Genomic DNA, 22,300 nt, shown 5'->3' with positions numbered 1-22,300 from the left:
ACACATATGACTGCATTTGTTTGGCTGGCTGCTTTATTTAAAAAAGATCATGTTCATCGTGACTTCACTTATTTAAAGGGTAAAAACAAATAATATTCCTCTGCTTATCTCACGTGAATCTACATTCTGCTGAAGACATAGTTTTAATGAAAACTCCTGACAGTGTCCATTTCACTAAATAATTGTGTCATCCCAAAATAGGGCTCTATTTCTTACATCGTTCTTTTGTTGTTAAATTAGCTGGAGACTGCAGACAAGTCACAAACTTTAAATGGTGTCTAACTTTCATGGGCGTGAATTCTTGAAACAATTTCATTTTGCACAAAATAATTTAAATTGCTTAAACATTATTTAAGGCAACAAGCCTTAAGTAACTCTTGAATAGCTATCATATCATTCTTATTACTTTACAGTACATTACGTGCATGTACCTATCATTTATTTGACAGCTGTACATTTTCTATGTAGGTTGTACTTGAATGAACTTACTATTGTTTTTAGTAGATACTAAAATCAAGTTGGGATCAAGTTAAATGGTTAAATGATCCTCTTTGGTTGTTCTCGAACTCAACAAATCAGTGTCGGTCAACTACAGCTTAGTACATTTTCGTCCAACGATTGACGTAAAGTAGCCTGCTAAATTGATGAATAGAGGTAAAAACGTCCTTTCTCTAAATGATTAAATGTTGCATTAATACTGACATTAGAACTGAGCATATCATTTGAAATAAATGATAATCATTTGTTTGTGTTCTATGCTAACTGAGGCCTTTTGATCTTATTGTAAATAGTTTATCATTTGTGTTAGAACATTTAATTTAAAATACAGTTTAAAATCGTGCTCCTCTTTAATTAAAATCATAAAATCCTGTGCTTTGCAAAACCATTAACTGCCATTCAACCAAGCACCCCCCAACGTCTCCTCTGCATGTGTGCACACACACACACACACACACACACACACACACACACACACACACACACACACACACACACACACACACACACACACAGATACAGAAGCCTCAATCCCCACTTGCCCAAATCTCCTCTCTGTTCCTTTATCCTCCCTTTTAACCGACCCACCTTACCTCTGTTCTTTTATTTTTCCCTTCTTCTTCTCCTCCCCGATCCCCCTCCAGGCTCCACCGCAGGGCTGTCGGCCACGCCCCCCGCCTCTTTACCCGGCTCTCTGACCAATGTCAAGATTGCACAGAAGTCGCCGTGCCAACAGAGGGAGCGCAAGTCGTCGTCGTCGTCCGAGGACCGCAATAAAATGGTGAGGAGCTGTGGAGGATAGTGAGGGTTTAATACAGTTGGTTGTGTGTGTGCTTGTGCTGACTGAGTGCCCTGTGGAACAGAAAACTCTGGGGAGGAGGGACTCCAGCGACGACTGGGAGATCCCCGAGGGTCAGATCACTCTGGGGCAGAGGATAGGCTCCGGCTCCTTTGGAACCGTCTACAAGGGAAAGTGGCATGGTAAGACCAAAGCTATACTCTCTTAAATCAGTAGCATTGAATCACACAAGTCTTCTAGTCATCTAATCACTCTGTTGTGATAAGAACAAAAAAATCTGCATTGCCATTAAAAACAAATGTAGTTTATTATTAGTCAATCAAACATACACCGTCAAGTACTCACTAGAAGTTATATGTTGTTTCTTCCTTTTATTATTATTATTATTATTATTATTATTTACGTTCGCAGAAAACATACTAACTGAGCTTTGGAAAATATATATTATATGTGAGTTATGTCTTCCGGGTTAGAAAATAATGAGAAATACATTTTTGGTTTGAGTCTAAATGGATTTTGGTTGACAAATGTTGATTTAAATCCTTTAGAATTGATAAAAAATAGCATGTTTAATGCAACACTTTGTCACTACCTTTTATTGGTCTGAATATAAGACCAACGTTAATTTTTTTCCACAACTGTACCAGTATGAAATGTGTGTAAAAAAAAAAAAATGATGATTCCCATGAAGCCTTTTAAAACGTGACTAGGTTTTTTATTAATTAGAGGTTTAAATATCTGTAAAAATACATTTTAAGGTGGTTTTACATTTTTAGTAGGTCCAAGCAGTCAGTAACAACTTCTAACATCGTAGTGTTTGTTAAACATCTTTTTAAACAACTTATTGTTTAGACTGACGTTTTCCCTGTCTCCTCTCAGGTGACGTGGCAGTGAAGATGTTGAACGTCACCGCACCCACACCACAACAGCTTCAGGCTTTCAAGAATGAAGTGGGAGTCCTCAGGTAACTTCTGCCCCCGACCCTCAGTATATCTGTTTACTTTGCTCCTTTAGGGGACACATACAGTTTATTTTACCTTCTCAAAGACAAGAGGCACATGGTCCGAGGCAGGTTGCGCCAAACATTGCTAAGCGACCCTTAAAGTCAGGCGTATTTAAAAAAAAAAGTTGTATTAAAATGTTGACAGCATTGTTTGTGGCTCTGCTTTGTTCTGCTCTGTGTGGTTGACACGAGATCACAGGACATTAAAGGTGGGGTAGGTAATTCACTTCAGAAACACTTTTTGTTATATTCCATGGAATGCTCTTAACATCCCGATAGCAATGAATAAATTAAATGCTTTGACAATAAATATATACAAATATTTCATCTGTGGAAGCCGTGGCGCTGTAAAAAGCAAGTCCTATTATCTGCCTCGGCCCGCGGCAAATAATTGGATGGCCTACCTGCCACCTGTGCACAAACTTATCTAGTGCCCTCATTGGTCATGTTCGTGTGTGTTGGAGGAGGGGCTCTGTAAGGAAGTCTGAAGGAAGGGGCAGATTTCTTTTTCGGTTGTGTACTTTCAAATTCTAGCGCACTCGAGCTGGTTTCTCCATTCTTACCTACCCTACCTTTAAGGATAACAGCAGAGGTGCTTATAAAATGAATACAGATGATGAAAATATCTGGCTAACAATACACCCGCACAAAAAATGAATCAACTTCTCCATATTTGCAGAGGAATGATCTTTACGGTAGTTATGATATTTGTCGGCTTTGATTGGTTGTTCCTCATCACATGGGGACCCCAAAAGTGAAACTACTTTAGAGTGTGCTTGAATCGCGCCATATGTGCAGCCCCTTATACTGCTCTTTAATTTAATATTACATAACGGATTTTATCGCCCTAAAGGACAAAGATATTAGAAAGTGCAGCGGTTCTGTATTTTCACCCACTTCGTGTGTTTGCTCTAGGAAAACGCGTCATGTGAACATCCTGCTGTTCATGGGCTACACCACCAAGCCTCAGCTGGCCATCGTGGCCCAGTGGTGCGAAGGCTCCAGTCTGTACCACCACCTGCACATCATCGAGACCAAGTTCGAGATGATCAAGCTGATCGACATCGCCCGGCAGACCGCTCAGGGCATGGAGTGAGTTCCCCTCCAAGAAAATACCAAAGCATTCAGATTGAACCATGTGTGTAGTCGCTCTAATAACCCTCTTCCTCCTCAGTTACCTGCACGCCAAATCAATCATCCACAGAGATCTGAAGAGCAACAGTATCCTTTCCCTCATTTGTCATCAGGCAGAGGTCTGTCTGTCCAAATAAAAAAATAAAAATGGAGGTTATAAGTTGGGTTTTGGACAAGGAGTGATACAAACATTTTACGCCAGGTGATCTAATATTCCAGTCCTCCCAAGAATTTCAGTCGGGGAAGAACATTGGGGCTTCCAGACAAAATCTAAAAGTCTAACTTGTCGAGAAACGCAGCTTAGCCGTGGCCAATCGTATCGAGCGATAAGACCAGGAGATGCACACCGTATGGGAACAGTTAATAGAAATAGCATTATAGCATTCCACTGTAAGGTGTTGGACATCTGGTTTGGGTTCTGGATTGCATATGAGAGCAAATGTTTGTAGAATAAAAGACAAGGGAGTGTAACGGTATATTTCTCATATAGTCTCTCTGCACTCTGCTGCCGAACAACTTGTGCTAATCACCACATTGAATTTTTAAGGACTTTGGCATTTTGAGGAAGTCTTACACTTTCAAGAGCTTAAAGTAGAAGAAGGGTGTGTGTGTCCTTAACCTCCTATCCTCCCAGATATTTTCCTCCACGAGGATCTGACGGTGAAGATTGGGGACTTTGGTCTGGCTACAGTCAAGTCCCGTTGGAGTGGCTCCCACCAGTTTGAACAGCTGTCCGGCTCCATTCTGTGGATGGTCAGTGTCTGAACTCTACTATCGACCCTTGACTAAGTTTTAACTGTTGGATCTTTTGTTATAAAACCAACCTGTGCTCTCTCTCAGGCTCCAGAGGTGATCCGGCTGCAGGACAAGAATCCCTACAGCTTCCAGTCAGACGTTTACGCTTTCGGCGTTGTGCTGTACGAGCTCATGTCCGGAGCGCTGCCCTATTCCAACATCAACAACAGAGACCAGGTCCGAGGACATTTCACACAGACACTAACTCTATCACATTTGTACAGTTTATATGTTTGAGTCAGAATGCAGCTTAGTAGCTCCCTGCTTACATTAGTACCAACACCCCAGTTTACAATTCAAATAAAGTATTATAATGACTGATATCTTCTCTTCCCGTAGATCATATTCATGGTGGGTCGAGGTTACCTGTCCCCTGACCTCAGCAAGGTGCGCAGCAACTGTCCAAAAGCCATGAAGAGACTGATGGCTGACTGCCTGAAGAAGAAGAGAGAGGAGCGACCTCTCTTCCCTCAGGTGGGACACGAATAACTACTTCTGTTTCATTAGGAGTCAATCTATACATATCATTTGCTAGATTAAGGTCATTTTGTGCTGAACAAATGTCAGGTTTCTTTTTTTTTTTTACCTCAATTGCAACCAAAACAGGATTAAAAAAAAAAAAAAAAAAAAAAAAGTTTAAAACTGATTTTGATTTGCATTATAGTCTTTACCAGCAGATGGCCCCATAGGTCTACAAGAGGATAAGAGCAGTGTGCTCCGAACACATCACTCTTAAACGTTAGTGGTTCAGTAGTACTGACGGTCTCTTTAATGTGTGTTCTTTTAGACCTTGGCGTCCATCGAGCTGCTCGCACGTTCATTACCCAAAATCCACCGCAGCGCCTCAGAGCCTTCGCTAAACCGGGCCGGCTTCCAGACGGAGGACTTCAGCTTGTACGCCTGCGCCTCCCCCAAAACCCCCATCCAGGCCGTCGGCTATGGTGAGCGCGCGCACACACACACACACACACACACACACACACACACACACACACACACACACACACACACACACACACACACACACACACACACACACACACACACACACACACACACACAGCTTCAGTGCATTCACTTGTACTCTAAAGTCTAAACCACTGAATAACTGGGATTAGTCTGATGTATGGGTAAATGGATTACTTATCGTTAAGTTGATTTAGAACTTAAATACTTAAATGTAGGCAGACTTTTCTGAATCAATTGTAAATGTTATCAGACTTGACTCTTATTTAAAGAAAAGACTCCAGCAATAAATCCTAGCTTTGTGAAGCAGATATTTTTGTGGTGTAAATATTTGCATATTTTTTATAGTTAAAACGTTTTTCCTCATGTTTTCCTTTCCCATCAATGTCAATGTTGGTTTTCTTTTTCTCCTAGTAAGTTGTATCTAATAAATGAATAGACTTGCTTCTGCTTTGCCATTTATTTAACTGTTTTTTGAGCTACAGGAAGAGAAACTCAACCCTTCCTGCTTATATCTCAGATTCAAAGTACATCATAAACCTCAGGGTTATGTCCTTTAAGCTGCTGTAAGGCTTTAAATGTAAAACAAGAAGTTTCTAAATATAAAGTAAAGAGTTGAAGTGATTGTTGTCCAAATGCTTATTTTTTGGCTTTAACCTCTTGGCAATAACAGAAACAGAGGAGATAAAACTGTAGATTAACTTCTTGACATTTATTTATGCTTTGAGCACAGCTTCTCTATCGTGTAGGCCCTTGAAACCAGAATCAATTTGAAAAGAGGTGCCTCAGCACAGGCAGTATGAGAAAAATAAAGGCCTATTAAAAAGCATGTGAATATGTCATGGTAGAGGAACAAAAAACGAATATGAACCTGAAAATGAGCTTAATAGGGTTGTTCTGCTGCTTTTGTAATGTTTCACTAATCTTCTCTTCTCTTTGTTACTTTTCAGGGGAGTTCTCGGCATTTAAGTAATTGCTGCAGATCCCATCAGTCCATCCCTCGTCACTTCTCAAAAAGTCTCGCGGTGGAATCATTCATTACTGAAAAAAAACGGAAAAAATGTGTCTCAATGAATGTGCTTTTTTCTTCCTCGGTCAACCTGGAGAAGGCAAGCCTCACTGGAGTCCTTTTTTTTTTTTTTTTTTTTTTAAAACAAAAAAGCTGTCCAGCAGGCAAACGGCCACAGCGACAGACAAAACTGAATTAGGGAAAAAAACAAAAATCACATGAAAAGAAAGGAAAAACACAAAGATGTGCGGTTCTGAGGAGAAGACGGCAGACTCCACAGATGCCTGCTGGAGGGGGAAAGATGAAGGGAACAGGAAGTGGGGACGGAGGTAGGAGAAGTCGAGGCTTAGGGCGCCCCTCGTCCAATCATTTCCTGGACTGCTCTTTGAGCGCCGGCGGAAGAAGAGGCTTCCCGTCCGTCGGTGGAGATGTGATGAGGCCAGGTGTTAAAACATGCTGAGACGAGCTGAAACTCAGCAGGCGAAGGAATCTGACTTGAAATATGGATTTATCTTTTCATTCTTTCACATTTTTAGCTAGCAGAAATGCTGAGCTTTTTTTTGTTTTTTTTTGAAGGAATGGTAGCTATTTTAGAAATCCCTCCTGTCAGGCAGCACAGGCTTTTCTTTATATTTGTGGGCAGACCAAATTCTGCAAAATACACATTTGAACAAATTCAACACCAGTTCATTTTCCTTCAAAGATTTCAAATGTGTAGATTTCTGGTAGACGGAAGTCGTTCTTCAGGAGGGAAAAATGCTCGTTTGTTTGTTCTGAAAGCTACAGCATTGTAACGTTAATTGGCCTTTTTAGGTGAGATTGAGCCACTCCTCCTTTTCAAAGGTTTTCACGTGAAAGCAACAGAAGTGGTTCGAACCGCAGATTTCCAAGAGAAAGCAAAGGAGCTGTACACAGGGAGGAAAAAAATACAGATGTGTTTGGGGAAAGCTATACAAGAGGGGTTTATATTAGGTTGGACAAGTCTGAGCTGAGCTAGTGCCCAGCGTTTACACTGTGTGTACAGTAAGTTGTTACACAGCATCTTTACAGCTACGCTTTTCCCTTTTGGCTTATCATGTTTTTTTCCACAACTTTTTTTTTTGTTGTAAAACCCAAGTGCATGTAGTGTCATTGTTTCTTTTTCATGTGGCTTTAATATTGCACTCAAATGTGGACCTTACTTGCTTTCCGCTGCTGACTAACCTGCTGAAAGGACTGGTGATCCTCTGGAGAGTCATGAAGAAAAATCTGATTTTAATCACACCGTTTTACTTTCTCTACACACGTGCACCTGTACTCTTTCATTCCAGCGTGTGTTAAGGGTCGTAGGTGTTGTTACAGGTTATTTTGATTTTGTTATCGTCAATGTTTGCCTTTTTCTGTACAGGCAGGCCTGCAGATATTTACTTATTTATGTTTTATGGATTTATTTTCGCTTTATTTGAAGCTATTAGTCTTTCTTTTCGACGCTTGTTTTAGTCTTTGTGACTCGTGTACTTGCACTTTGTAGAGATGGATTGAAGCAAATGAGCGACTTGCCTTTTTTCGTTTTGATTTTGTTTTTATCGAAGAAAAAATTGTGACATACAGAGCTGATGACCCAAAACGAAACGTCCAATGCATGAGCCATCTGCAGGGGCTGACCTGTGAATTATTTTGCTTGAAAAGGCTCAGTTGTCATCTATGACTTTATATTAAAAGAAAAAGCCTCCGGCAGCCGAGTATGTCGCCATAGCTACAAGGAGACTGCTGCTCTGATAAATTGTGGAGGTAGAGCACACAGCTAGAGCATCTATCCAAGCACTGGGGGACTTCTCATTCATCGAGGATATTTTTCATGCCATCCTTTACCCGCCCACAGCCATGTTATTAACGGTTTTGTTGCCTCCCTTTTATGGACAATTATTAAATTTATTTACATTTATTGTCCCTTCTCTGTGCGTTCAGGAAAGAAAAAGAACTGCGGAGATTTAACCTAACCTAGCACAAAGACTTGAAGCAGTAGGAAAGTGCTAGCCTTGACCCAGAACAATATTATTCCCTCCAATGATTTTTACTGTGTAGCTCATTAAATAATTTAGAAGCATGTTGAAAATACAAACCACTCATGGCATTTTAAACTAGGCCAGGTAGTGATTAACAAAATGTCAGCCACCTGTTTTTGTTCCACACTTCAAAAATGATTAAGAAGATTAGCTACCATCCAGTCAGTTTGTATTTTTAACATTCCGCAAATTAATAATTTGACGAGCAGCTCAGTGTTCTCAAACAAGTATCTCTGGACTGGATACGACCCGGGTCAAGACGGGAGACAAAAGCATGAATAGCCAAACACAAATCTGCGTTAAGCCTGATGATGCCTACTGGTGAAAGGAAGTTCGTTAATTTCAAATGGCTATTGGATGGTCTTTGGTCCGACATGATGTCATTATGAAGATACTGGTGGTTGCAGAGCATTAAGGGTTGGTCAAAGGCTTGAAAGTAATGTCCTAGGTCTATTCGACTTTAGTCTTATCAGAGTGGTGCAGTGACCACATTTTGCAGGCCGACTAAAAGGATCCCTTGACTATAATCAATGGGATTTTTCCATTTGATTGCGGAACATTTTGGGGGATCTCCACATTCTCTCAATACTTTTAATTTTTTTTAAAGCGTTAAGTTACAACAGGCAGAAGTAAAAAATAACCAATGTCAGGCTATAAAGGGACTCCATGATGGTCATATGACTCATGGTCAACACTGCTAAGCTAAAGGGAAACTGCTCGTTTGTCATGAGGATGTTTATCAGCCTCTTTAAGTCACCTTTTAGCAACTGCTGTTTTATGACACAAATAAGCTTTGGACATTCACCATTGGGGTTTATTGATGTATTTTATGTCCCAGAACAAAATGTATTAACCGCAGACCATATTTCAGGCATCAAACCAAAAACTCATTAAAAAAAAATATTGACTTCAAGACGAGAGGAAGCGGAAGTATTTAAATGTTAACTAATTTCCAGATTTTAAGACTCATTCCTGCACCACTCTTGTTTATAGTTTTGGTCATAATTGTGGTCAAGTTTATTGCTGAGATCTGGTTGACCTATACTTGACTCCCGCGTTGGGGTTTGACTGACATATAGAAACTATGAAGGCAGTTTATTAAGTATTACATATCACCCGGTCATGTAACACCTCTGAAACGATGTAGAAACATGAGTTGAAATGTTACAGAAGATTTGAGCTTGTTTGGGTTGTGAGGGAGACTTTGAGTAGATATGATTAATACTTTTGACTGGTACACACAGAAAAGGATGAAGTTGTGTGGCGAAGCAGATCATTGAAGACTCAAGGCTAGGAATATACCCGATTTCTTCTTTTAGTTTTGTTTCGAGCAAGCATTTCTAGGACTTCCTGTCAATGTCCATATAGTCATACAGTTCATTCCTAACCTCAGAAATAGATGTTGACAATACAGGCTCAACCTTACTTGCTTGTTCTAGAGCGTTTGATCTTGGCAATTACCGTTAGGTCAAAAATGAACTGTCGGCCTCACACACGCTTTTGTCCTCTTCAACAGGAAGTGTGCTGTATTTATTTTGTGTAGAGATCATTACTTTCTATGATAATATCACCACAGATGTGTCTGCTGAACCTTTATAGAATCAATAAGTGTACACACTGAGCTCCATCACTAAGGCTCTCCACATAATGCTCCGCCTCCTCATCCAAGACTTCCCGTTCTTGAATTTCGTCTTACTTCTTGAACATTCCCTCCCTCTTCTCCTTGCCTGCACCTTAAACCCATTGATTCCTTTCAATTGAGAACTATCATGAAAAGCTTAATGTTTTTTTTCACCTGTAAATAGTTGTACAAAGGAAATACTGTCAGTTTGCTAGGAGGCATGGAGACTACCAATGTAACAAATTATAAAATGTTCAAAATAAAGACACGGAAAGAGACATTTTGATAGGCAGACTTCTGAGAAAAAAACGGATGAGTGTAAAAATATTTAAGGCTGTATCATAAGAAGAAAGAGCTTAATGTATTTGTTGTGAATATGAAAAACTGATATATTAAAGAAGTGCATGAAAACTGTAGTTGGGTTCAAGTGTCGTTTGTATGGTGATGTGTTGGTGTCATGTTGAGGTGTGTTTTTCCACTGAAATATTTTCCGTCCACATGGTGGCAGCATGTAACACTGTAATGTGCCCAGAAACATGTGCTTCTGTAAGGAGAACACATTTAAACTATACACTCAAATTTAAAAATAGATGTTAAATGATTTTCTGTTCTATTACAAGCCTCCTAAAATGATCATGACTTTCCATCTCAATTCCCTTTGAAACCCAGCATTTTCCCCAATTCGACAAAACCTTTTCAACAGTGCATTAAATGTCAGTGTAATAAAAGGGTCAAAACATTTATATGCAATAGGACAGTAGCACATTCACGATATCGAGAGTGTAATTGAGTTCATTCCTACATTTTAACGACTGATTAAGTCTATGCGTGTGCCACATAAAACATGATCAAGCACTGGCTTTTTCTCCTTGAGGCCAAGAGAAGCCCTGTTTTTTCAGAGCTTGATTATCATTTTAACCCCAAAAAACTAAATGTAGGTTATTTTTCTGTTCTCTGTGTCGGTGAATGTGTGGTGAATCGCAGTATTGCATTCACTGTAGACGGTCGCAAGGAAGCCATGCGTAATTGGCATGCCCAGGTGAAATCCAATCGGGTGAAATACAAATTAAGGGGTTGACCTATCAGATAAGACGTCATGCCTTTCTGTAATTAGACTGCCAAGGTGACCCACCTGGCCTTTTACTTTCCACCAATCAAATCGCATAAATGCCCGTAGTGACGCAGTTAGCAAGTAACTTCACTAGCAGGAACAGTTAGTGAGGGTACAGATTTTAAGTTTTTTTTTGTTTAAAAAAGCACATTTCTGAAATTCCCACTTCAACACTCATTTAAATCAGATGAGAGGCCAACTCCAAGACAACCAGAGCTTCTACAGAGTGGAAATAAAGGACATATTCCGACTTTCAATGACGAAAAAGATGTCTGCGCAGTGGCTAGCTAGTAGCTCAAAATGTTGCTAGCCAAAAATATCCATTGACTCTAATGTTGTGGAGGACCCATGGGCTTTTGGAAAACGTTACCGCATGGTTATTGACTACTTCGCCACCATGAAAGAAAGGAAAATGGCCTTCCTCTACAAAAGGGGTGAGTGAAATACACATCTTCTCTCTCTGGTACTAACTAACTGAACTGCCTGTTAGCTATGTGTGTCCTTCTGAGCTAATATGAGAGAGTAGGACTGCTGTGTGTGTTAGAGAGGGAGGGAAGGAGCAATTAAAAGTTTTTAAATGCATACATTAAAAAGAAGTGTGTATGTGTGTTTGTGCGTGCTTGAGTGTGTGTAATAACCTCTGTTTGACAAGCGTTTATTAATACAGATGTAGTGCAGTGGGGGTAGTGTTACAGGCTTGGCCTCTCACAGCAGCCGCAAGGGATTGTGGGTTTTTGGAGTCTGTGTGTGTAAAATGTGATGGCCAAGGCGAAGTGCGGAGTTATGAAGAGAGAGGCGAAAGTTTAGAGAAAGTGGTCTGAAAAGGAAAATTAACTAGTCTGTATGCATGCAATACAGCGTCAATGAAACTGATTAGTCTGAAGAACGTGAATAAACGGAGGTTCTTCCCACGGCACCCGAATGCCCCGTTTTAATCCTTTTCCCCCTCGAAATGTCTGGGCAGCTGGTTACCGGCTGACAACGAGCCAAGTCAGAAACCACCGGTGTGTATTCGAAACTACGTTTTCGGTGCCGAGATACCGTTAGTAAAAAGGTAACATTGGGGGCACGTCCGAGATTTTTGTTTTTCTACGGGGAAGAAGAGTGGAATGGATTTAATGGCAGCGTTCGGAGCTAATGCTAATCACAGACTGAGACAAGCTGATGGAGCTAACGGAAAAAGCCCACGGAAAAGCTCTAATCCATTCTTGGTGAATATTGATGAGGCTGGTCAAAGTAAGGTGGACATGTTTGACCAGACAATTATGGATTATACTGGATATGGGGACTACAAGGGCGCCGGAAGCAGGGGGGCCATTGGCCCCCCCACTTTTCAGCCCTGCCCCACATTTTCTCAGCAGCAGATGCCGCGGTAAACTGTACAAATCCCGTTTCAATAATTCCCCTCTACTCTAAAGTCGCATCTAAAACGCGATCTGATCTAGCTGTGTACATTTTGTTATTTTTGATTGTTATATTCAGTCTCACTAGCTTCAGGCATGTTTGAAGCTTGTAAAGGGAAGATGACAGCTCTCACTCGCCACTCTGCTGTTCCTCAGCGCCGCTCCCCCTCCCTCCCGCTGAAATTATGAATGTAAGGTGTATAGTAATCATAGATAACACGGCAGGGTCCGTTACAGTTTGTTTTTATCTGATTTCAAATAAGCAAAGTCTTGGCTTTCAGTACATTAAACTTGTTTCGGCAAATTCAGATGATAAATAGGCCTACAACTTTGAAGCTTGTAACGGCATAATTACAAGCGGAGAACGGAGTAATTTAACGTCACTGCAGGCATAACAACAGCCGGTGTTTCTCGTGAGTCTTTTCCCCGGGAAACAAACACAATACACACAAACGCAAAAATACACAAACACACACGTATATACACGCGGCGCGGAACACTGTACAAATCCCGTTTCAATAATTCCCCTCTACTCTAAAGTCGCATCTAAAACGCGATCTGATCTAGCTGTGTATATTTTGTTATTTTGTATTGTTATATATATTCAATCTCATTAGCTACACGCATTTTTTAAGCTTGTAAAGGGAAGACCACAGCTCGCCTCTCACTGGCCACTCTGCTCTTCCGCAGCGCCGCTCCCCCTCCCTCCCGCTGAAATTATGAATGTAAGGCATAGTCAGTGTGAGAAAAAGTTTTTAGAGAGTACTTGTCCATGGACAAGTGAGTTTGGCAATTTACTTGTCCGAATACATTTTTCACTTGTCCAGAATGGAAAATATGGCAACACACATGCTGCAACCTGCCTGTGAGACAGAGTCCAACCACACATGTCCAACACTATAGGCCTAATAATAATAATACATTATTTTCATAGCCTATAGGCGTACGCTTTTCTACAACTTAAAGAAGCTTGCACGCTTACACATGTCCTGCAATACACACGCTGCAGCTGCCCAGCTGCTCACTGTTTGTAAAAGTAAATAAATAGTATGTTCATTTCAATAATGTACTTTCTATACCCTGCTTCATAAACAATACTGACATCCCTGTGCTCCTCCGAGTCTGGGGGTCCGGGGATGTGAGGAAAACGCGAGGACACAGACAGGGAGGCTGTTTCACTTCATAAAGGAAATGGCGGTCAATATTAACAACACAGGAGCTAAAACGCTTAATAATCTTCATTACGTGTTAAAGAAAGAACATAAGAAAGTTTGACAAAGATGAGGCTGTTAAACGGGCAGCGGATCCGCTGTGTGTAGAAAGAGAGAGAGAGAGAGAGACGCTGAGCTGCAGCGATCAGCTGATCCGGAGCATAGAGAGAGAGAGAGAGCTGCGGTCCGCGGGGTTCGGCCTCGCGTCCTGTCCTCACAACTCTTATTAATCCCGGGACCTGACAATTGTTATTTGTTCCTACTCGGAACCGAGTTTTGCTTCCCAACCCTGCCACTGTGCTACACGTCCCGCCACGCCATGCCCCTGTCTCAGTACAGAAAGCGGCGAGATGCATTTCCTTAGGAATTGACAAGCAGAACCGAAACTAACATTTCTAAACGAACAATGTCGGACACGGACAATTTGCGAATGAGTTCTGCCTTTTGTAAACTTAATTTGTCAATAATTTGTCAATAAATGAGGGCGAAAAACGTCACTTGTCCACCGGACAAGTCAATTACAAGATCTACTTGTCCGTTATTGTAAATAACACGTCCCGGACGGTGGGACGTGTGCTTTTTCGCACACTGGTATCATACCTGTGTTTAGTCTAGAAAAAGGTGAATGTGTGCATTTTATTATAAAATTGTGTATATTTACAGACTGTTGCAAACACTAAGAAGCTTATAAACATCAGGTTTAAAACTAAGAGCTTTACAAAAAAGTAACACAATTAAAGATGTTTGGAGTTTTATTTGAGTTATTCATTTACATTTTTTGTAAAAGAGATGCTGATTTGAAACCGTTGTAGCCGTTACGGCATTTCCTGTTTCTGCCGGAGAGAGGGGAGTTTGTCCCAAAGCTTGCCGCTGTATTTACTCCCTCCATCTGACAGGAGGGAGCCTCATGTGTCACTCCACGGAGTTCACTCCGTCACAGAGGGGGAGTGTCTAGGGCGTAGTTTGGGATTGGGCCATACACACGCACTTTTTTTGGCCCCCCCAATTCTAAAATGAATCCGGCGCGCCTGGACTGCACCAACCCCTTTCTTACTAGCACCGAGCTAACGCTAGCCGGAGCCCCACGCCGCTGGAACCATCACTGACTCCAACTAACCCTTTCATCATGCCGACAAAGGAGCAAGTACAGGCAAATAGTGAGTTTCTAACCCCCTTTCCACCAAAATGTGACCGTTTAATGAGCATGGCATCAACTTCAGCTAAACCAGTTCATTCTTTCACCTCCATGGACTATAGCCACTCTATGCCAACCATCCCAAGTTACTCAGCTCATTCACAGTGCCTTCAGCCGCCAGTGTCACCTTAACACCCTGTATGCAGCAGCCTGCCACACTGCCTTGTATAGTACAAGCTCACACATGCTCAGCTGTGCACTGTGGGACCTGAAGTATATTTGAAGTTTTAAATTAACGTGTTATAGCAGAAAGTTTTATACAGCGTATTTCTGGTATATTCATTTTAATGTCACCTGATATAGAATGTGTGTTAAACGTGAATGAAAGAGTTTATTTTTTCCTCTTAAATTATAGAGGTTTTTTATATATTCATAAAATGATTACCCATTGATAAATGTTTTTCAGAAAGTCTTTTTGGGCTTTCAAGGTCGGAACTCAGAAGATTATCTGTAAGAGTTTTTTGTATGATCCGGAAACTTAAATTGATAAAAGGAGGAGACATTCTTCATTAGACACAGCATGTCAAGTACAGTGCATGACATTAAGGATTTTGGGAGATGGCCCATCTAAGCTAATTTACAGATGGCCCTGATCCCAATAGAGATTGCCCTGAAAAATGCGTGCGGACGAAATGCCACGAAGGGTTTGGGGGGCCTCCCCCTGGAACATTTAGATTTTTACAGGTCTTAGATGCTGTTTGGTGCATTCTATAGACTGAATTATGAGATGAACCAGCACAATATTATATTTTACAATTTCAATTTTATTCTTCATTTCACTTGTTTGTTCTTGTTTGTGTTTGCTCGCTTGCATACCCTGCATAGCTATAAGAAATACTTAAGTTGTTGGTCAAGACACTTTCCATCTGATGAAGGCAAATGCCTTCATCAGATGTAAAAAAGTCGAAAACATTACATTCAGTTGTAACTGCCAAAACAAACATTATTTACACTGTGATGGCCCCTGTTAAAAATGTTTGTAATGTTATCTACTGTAAGTTGGTCGAACGAATGCCTCCTCATCCGGAAGCTGACCGAGCAGCAGTCGAGAGGAGCCGAGCGCATCCGCGAAGCACACAAAATGGCGATGTCAGAGTTCCCGTTGGCCGGCAAATCTAAATCTCTTCGGTCACAATAATTTCCCTTTAGCACAATACCGCTTCAGTTGCGCCACTTATGTGACGGACAAGAAGAGTATGTGACAGACAAGATTAGTCAATTCTAATGTCTAACACTTAATGTGGAGAAAGAGATGTCCTGTATGGGTTGATTGTGCGTTGATCTGTTGGTAATGCCTCGGGTTTCCGGTGGGCATGTAAACAAATGCATTATGCTGCGCTATACTTTGTGGCCTCACCCAGTTGCATAGCGACACTTATTGTTTAGGTGTTTTTTAATAAGCAGGTAGTCATATCATTAGCTAGAACTAGCTGGATCTGATCAATATGGACATAAACGCGAGTGAAGTCTAATCTGACGGAAGAGAGAGATCAACTGCTGCTGACGAGTCGACACGCAGCACTGCATGATCACATGCAGCGGTGAGCGGACAAAACACACACTTCAGGTTAGAATATCACACTTAGCTATTTGAATTACCTCTCAAACTACCTAAACTAGTTATAGATATGTTTAGTTTTACTGTCGGGTCACTCATTACTGGATCCGCGAGTTGCTGGCATAATAGATTGCCCGATCGGGCAACCAGCAGGTGAGGCTTCATTGCCCGATCGGGCAACCAGCAGGTGAGGCTTCATTGCCCGATCGGGCAACCAGCAGGTGAGGCTTCATTGCCCGATCGGGCAACCAGCAGGTGAGGCTTCATTGCCCGATCGGGCAACCAGCAGGTGAGGCTTCATTGCCCGATCGGGCAACCAGCAGGTGAGGCTTCATTGCCCGAGCTAAATACTAGATGGCCCCGGGCCATCGGGCAGCCCTTAATGTCGAGCCCTGCAAGTATCAGGGAAGTCTACATGTCTTAAATATGTGTGTGTTTAATTACTTTGTATTAAATTGTAGCAGTCTGTAAACAACGCAGATGCAGACTCAGTGATCAAGTTCTTAGTCACGCATTACATTCCACTACATGGGTTTCCTAGGAAAGTGAGGTCAGACAATGACAGCCATTTCAAGAACGATGACCTATGCAAAGTAGAACAGTTCCTAGAACTAAGGCACAGTTTCAGAGCCGTCTATCACCCCCAATCTCAGGAAAAGGTAGAAAGAATGAACCAGAACATCAAGCAGAAACTCAACAAAGCATGTGAGGAGACAGGCATGAAACGGTTAGACGTCTTGCCTCTGGCCCTTATGTCAATCAGGAGCTCTATCAGTTCCCGGGCCCAGGAGCCCTGAGCGTAGGAAAGGAAGTAGAGGTCATGAGTTCGAAACCTTATTTCCAGCAACTTGAGGGGTTGGTATCAGACTTCTCCACAAAGGTTGCTGATGCCAAAGGGGGACCCGAGGAGCACGAGGCCAACACAGCGGAGTTCGTCTGGCTGAAGGTCATCAGGCCCAAGTGGCTCAGCCCCAGGTTCTCCGGCCCCCACTGAGTGACCCAGAGGACATTTCATGTCGTCCACCTAGGAGGAAAGGGGGACAACTGGTACCACTGGAGCCAATGTGCGGCGGGGAAACCTCCGGCTAGGACCTTGGACGACATCGGGACGGACCTGGCTCTCGTCTAGGACTCTACTAGGAAGCAGCCATCAGCGGACCGGAGGAGCAGGATCCTGAGGACATCCATCCAGCAGATGGCCCAGAGGCCGCCGTCAGCAGAAAGGGGGTCATCACGAGGAAGCAGAGGAGTCTACTTCTCTCTAATCAGATTCATAAGTTCCACCATTGAAGGGAAGGCCGCATTTCCCCCTCTCTATCAGCTGCCCTTGTTGGCGTATTCCTCTGAGGGGGAGGGGGGGCCCGGATGATTCACCACACAAGGAGACTGCTTTCTAGCACTCAGGTTACCCCTCTGATAGTTCCTTCACTGCCATGGAAAGTTGTGTTCTGTCCCCATGAAGGTTTCCAGTACTAAGTACACGGTGTGGATCTCTTAAGGAGAGATTCAAAGGGGGATTTGAAGTATATTTGAAGTATTAAATTAACGTGTTATAGCAGAAAGTTTTATATCTCGTATTTCTGGTATATTCATTTTAATGTCACCTGATATATAGAATGTGTGTTAAACGTGAATGAACGAGTCTATTTTTTCCTCTTAAATTATAGAGTTTTTTTTATATATTCATAAAATGATTACCCATTGATGTTTTTCAGAAAGTCCTTTTGGGCTTTCAAGGGCGGAACTCAGAAGATTATCTGTAAGAGTTTTTTGTATGATCTGGAAACTTAAATTGATAAAAGGAGGAGACATTCTTCATTAGACACAGCATGTCAAGTATCAGGGAAGTCTACATGTCTTAAATATACAGGACTGTCTCAGAAAATTAGAATATTGTGATAAAGTTCTTTATTTTCTGTAATGCAATTTTAAAAAAACAAAAATGTCATACATTCTGGATTCATTACAGTGTGAGAAAAAGTTTTTAGAGAGTACTTGTCCATGGACAAGTGAGTTTGGCAATTTACTTGTCCGAATACATTTTTCACTTGTCCAGAATGGACAAAAATTGGGGCCACTGGAATCTTCTTCTTCGCCATCATATTTTACATTTTCCCACATAGGGTTGGGTATCGTTTGGATTCGAACAATTCCGGTTCTGCTTTTCGATTCTGGTTATTTTCGGTTCTTTGAGAGGGTAAAAATAAGTCCCATGATAAAGTGGGAGAAAAATATATTTATGAAAACATTAAGTCAAATCTGTATTCCTATTTACAAATCACTTCATACTGTCTAATTTATTATGGTTATTGAATACAATTATATAAAAATAATCTCTGCATTGTTTAGTTAGTTCTAAGTGGTGCAGTTTGAGAATGGACAATTGGCCCAGTCTCCTCTGATGTTACACTGCAACCTGCCTGATACCTGCCTATGTAGAAAAGCGCTAGGCCTTAAATATAATGATAATAGGCTAATAATAATAGCTTATAATAATAAGTAATAATTCATTATTCGCTTTTCTACAACTCAAAGACGCTTGCACGCTTACACATGTCCTTACGCATGTGTATTACATGCTCCAGCTGCTCACTGTTTGTAAAAGTAAATAAATAGTATTTTCATTTCAATAATGTAGTTTCTATACCCTGCTTCATAAACAACACTGACATCCCTGTGCTCCTCCGAGTCTTGGGGTCCGGGGATGTGAGGACAGCGCGAGGACACAGGGAGGCTGCTTCACTTCATAAAGGAAATGGCGGTCAATATTAACAACACAGGAGCTAAAACGCTTAATAACCTTCATTACGTGTCAGAGAAAGAACATAAGAAAGTTTGAAAAAGATGAGGCTGTTAAACGGGCAGCGGATCCGCTGTGTGTAGAAAGAGAGAGAGACGCTGAGCTGCACCATGCAGCGAACAGCTGATCCGGAGCATAGAGAGAGAGCTGTGGTCCGCGGGGCTCGGCCTCGCCTCCTGTCCTCACAACTCTTATTAATCCCGGTACCGGACAATTGTTATTTGTTCCTACTCGGAACAGAGTTTTGCTTCCCAACCCTGCCACTGTGCTACACTTCCAGCGCTGCCCCGCCCCGCCCCCGTCTGTACAGAAAGCGGCGAGATGCATTTCCTTAGGAATCGACAAGCAGAACCGAAACTAACATTTCTAAACGAACAATGGCGGACACTGACAATTTGCGAATGAGTTCTGCCTTTTGTAAACTGAATTTATCAATAAATCAGGGCGAAAAACGTCACTTGTCCGCCGGACAAGTCAATTGAAATATCTACTTGTCCGATATTGTAAATAACACGTCCCGGACGGTGGGACGTGTACTTTTTCGCACACTGCGATTACAAATCAACTGAAATATTGCAAGCCTTTTATTATTTTAATATTGCTGATTATGGCATACAGCTTAAGAAAACTCAAAAATCCTATCTCAAAAAATTAGAATAGTTCCTCAGACCAAGTAAAAAAAAAAAGATTTATAACAGCAAAACACAATCAAACATTTGAAAATGTCCATTAATACACTCAGTACTTGGTTGGGAATCCTTTTGCACGGATTACTGCATCAATGCGGCGTGGCATGGAGGCAATCAGCCTGTGGCATTGCTGAGGTGTTATGGATGCCCAGGATGCTTCAATAGCGGCCTTTAGCTCATTAGCATTGTTGGGTCTGGTGTCTTTCAGCTTCTTCTTCACAATACCCCACATATTCTCTATGGGGTTCAGGTCAGGGGAATTTGCAGGCCAATCGAGGACAGTAATGCCATGGTCAGTACACCAGTTACTGGTGGTTTTGGCACTGTGGGCAGGTGCCAGATCATGCTGGAAAATGAATTCCTCATCTCCATAGAGCTTTTCAGCAGACGGAAGCATGTAGTGCTCTAAAATCTCTTGGTACACAGCTGCATTTACTCTGGGCTTGATGAAACACAGTGGACCAACACCAGCAGCTGACATGGCTCCCCAAACCATCGCTGACTGTGGGAACTTCACACTGGATTTCAAGCAACTTGGATTTTGCTCCTCTCCAGCCTTTCTCCAGACTCTGGCGCCTTGACTTCCAAATGAAATACAAAACTTGCTTTCGTCTGAAAAGAGGACTTTGGACCACTGTGGAACTGTCCAGTGCTTCTTTTCCTTAGCCCAAGTCAGACGCCTCTTCCGTTGTCTTGAGTTCAGAAGTGGCTTGACCATGGGAATACGGCTATTGTAGCCCATTTCCCGGACACGTCTGTGAACAGTGACTTTTGATACCTGGACTCCAGCTTCAGTCCACTGTCTTTGAAGCTCCCCCAAATTCTGGAAGCGACTCTTCTTCACAATGCTGTTAAGGCTGCGGTCATCTCTCTTGGTTGTGCAGCGTTTCCTGCCACATTTCCCCCTTCCAACAGACTTTTTGTGGATGTGCTTTGAAACTGCACTCTGTGAACAGCTTGCTCTTTGAGAAATTTCTTTTTGTGTCTTACCCTCCTGATGGAGGGTGTCAATGACGGTCCTCTGGACAGCAGTCAGATCAGCAGTCTTCCCCATACTTGTGATTTAGTTTACTGAACCAAGCTGAGTGTTTTTCAAGGCTCAGGAAACCCTTGCAGGTGTTTCGAGTTAATTAGACGATTCAAGTGATTCGTTGAACACCCTACTAGTATACTTTTTCATGATATTCTAATATTTAGAGATAGGATATTTGAGTTTTCTTAAGCTGTATGCCATAATCAGCAATATTAAAATAATAAAAGGCTTGCAATATTTCAGTTGATTTGTAATGAATCCAGAATGTATGACATTTTTGTTTTTTTTAATTGCATTACAGAAAATAAAGAACTTTATCACAATATTCTAATTTTCTGAGACAGTCCTGTATGTGTGTTTAATTACTTTGTATAAAATAGTAGCAGTCTGTATAACAAAAAGCTGGAAGTATGAGAAGTGGAGAGGTGAACGAGGGGATAGCCTTATTTGGACACAGCTCAGATCTCTGGAATGCTGCATGGTTTGTAAAAATGAGTGTGCGTTACTATTTCAGAAGCTGTGTGTAAGATTGCTTGAGAGCAGAGGTAATGTTTTCCTCGTTATTATTGATATTAAGGTAACTCACATGTATTACTTGTATTACCCAACTATAAACAACTATATCTTAAAAGATGCCAAGAGTATGTGAAACTGTATGTGTATTGAACAAGAGGGGGGAGGAGGCCAGAGAGAGAACTCTATGCAAGAATGTGTATGTGTGTGAAAGCTGCAGGAATGCGAGACAACAAACACCAGATGGGTTTGTTTTGCCTCAAACTTAATGGTCGCCTCGGCTGGCTCAGGCTGATTGGCTGTGACAAGGCCATCGTATTTGTACCTACCAATGGAAAAACCCCCTTTTTGAATCTCTGCATAACTCCTCCCGCGGCCACTACAATATGTCTCTGAAGTCCTATTCTCGTTCTCTTTTCCTCATGCTGCCAAGACAAGTAAGATCTCCCAGCAGGAGGAACCAGAGCCGGGGTAATCTGGATTACTTCGTGATTTTGTATTATTGTATCTTTTACCATTAAACCAGCATATTTGTTATAACCTTACCCTGGTTGCTTTGAATTCTTCCTCTGTTAATTTGACCCATTCACAAAAGGACACGCGGAGCAGTGGGGGGGGGGGCCTCAGAGCCCCCCACCAGACTGCGGTATGCTCCTACAGACTGCACCTGGCCAGTGTGAGTGTGATCAGCCTAACATGAGGAGAGCTTGGTCTGAACCACGCAGCTCGTGCAGCACACAGAGAGGACTATATGGACACAAGTGATGAAGATGAACACCGTGGACACAGAGAGAGAATACCAACATTACGCCCAAGCCAGTTTGATGGGGCTGGCTCATGGAGAGACTTCCTCTTCCATTTTGAAGGATTTGCTGAGGCTAACCACTGGACAGAGAGGACTATGGCTGTGCATCTCA

At 41.9% G+C, this 22,300-nt stretch overlaps 1 protein-coding gene across 1 annotated transcript in view; it reads left to right on the top strand.

Annotated features, from left to right (window-relative positions):
- braf (B-Raf proto-oncogene, serine/threonine kinase) overlaps positions 1–10,286 on the top strand; it is an 11,041-nt gene extending 755 nt beyond the window's left edge. The window contains exons 2-11 of the mRNA XM_079655682.1: positions 875–1,279; positions 1,362–1,479; positions 2,177–2,261; positions 3,216–3,392; positions 3,475–3,521; positions 4,069–4,187; positions 4,275–4,406; positions 4,569–4,703; positions 5,017–5,170; positions 6,146–10,286. Coding sequence (XP_079511808.1) covers positions 875–1,279; positions 1,362–1,479; positions 2,177–2,261; positions 3,216–3,392; positions 3,475–3,521; positions 4,069–4,187; positions 4,275–4,406; positions 4,569–4,703; positions 5,017–5,170; positions 6,146–6,168 — 1,395 coding nt within the window. The 3' untranslated portion in view covers positions 6,169–10,286. The remainder of the gene's footprint in view (positions 1–874; positions 1,280–1,361; positions 1,480–2,176; positions 2,262–3,215; positions 3,393–3,474; positions 3,522–4,068; positions 4,188–4,274; positions 4,407–4,568; positions 4,704–5,016; positions 5,171–6,145) is intronic.
- The last annotated feature ends 12,014 nt before the right edge of the window (positions 10,287–22,300 follow it).

Source organism: Notothenia rossii (genome assembly GCF_949606895.1).
Source record: "Notothenia rossii genome assembly, chromosome: 10".
Taxonomy (NCBI): domain Eukaryota; kingdom Metazoa; phylum Chordata; class Actinopteri; order Perciformes; family Nototheniidae; genus Notothenia; species Notothenia rossii.
This window is presented reverse-complemented; position numbering and strand designations above follow the sequence as displayed.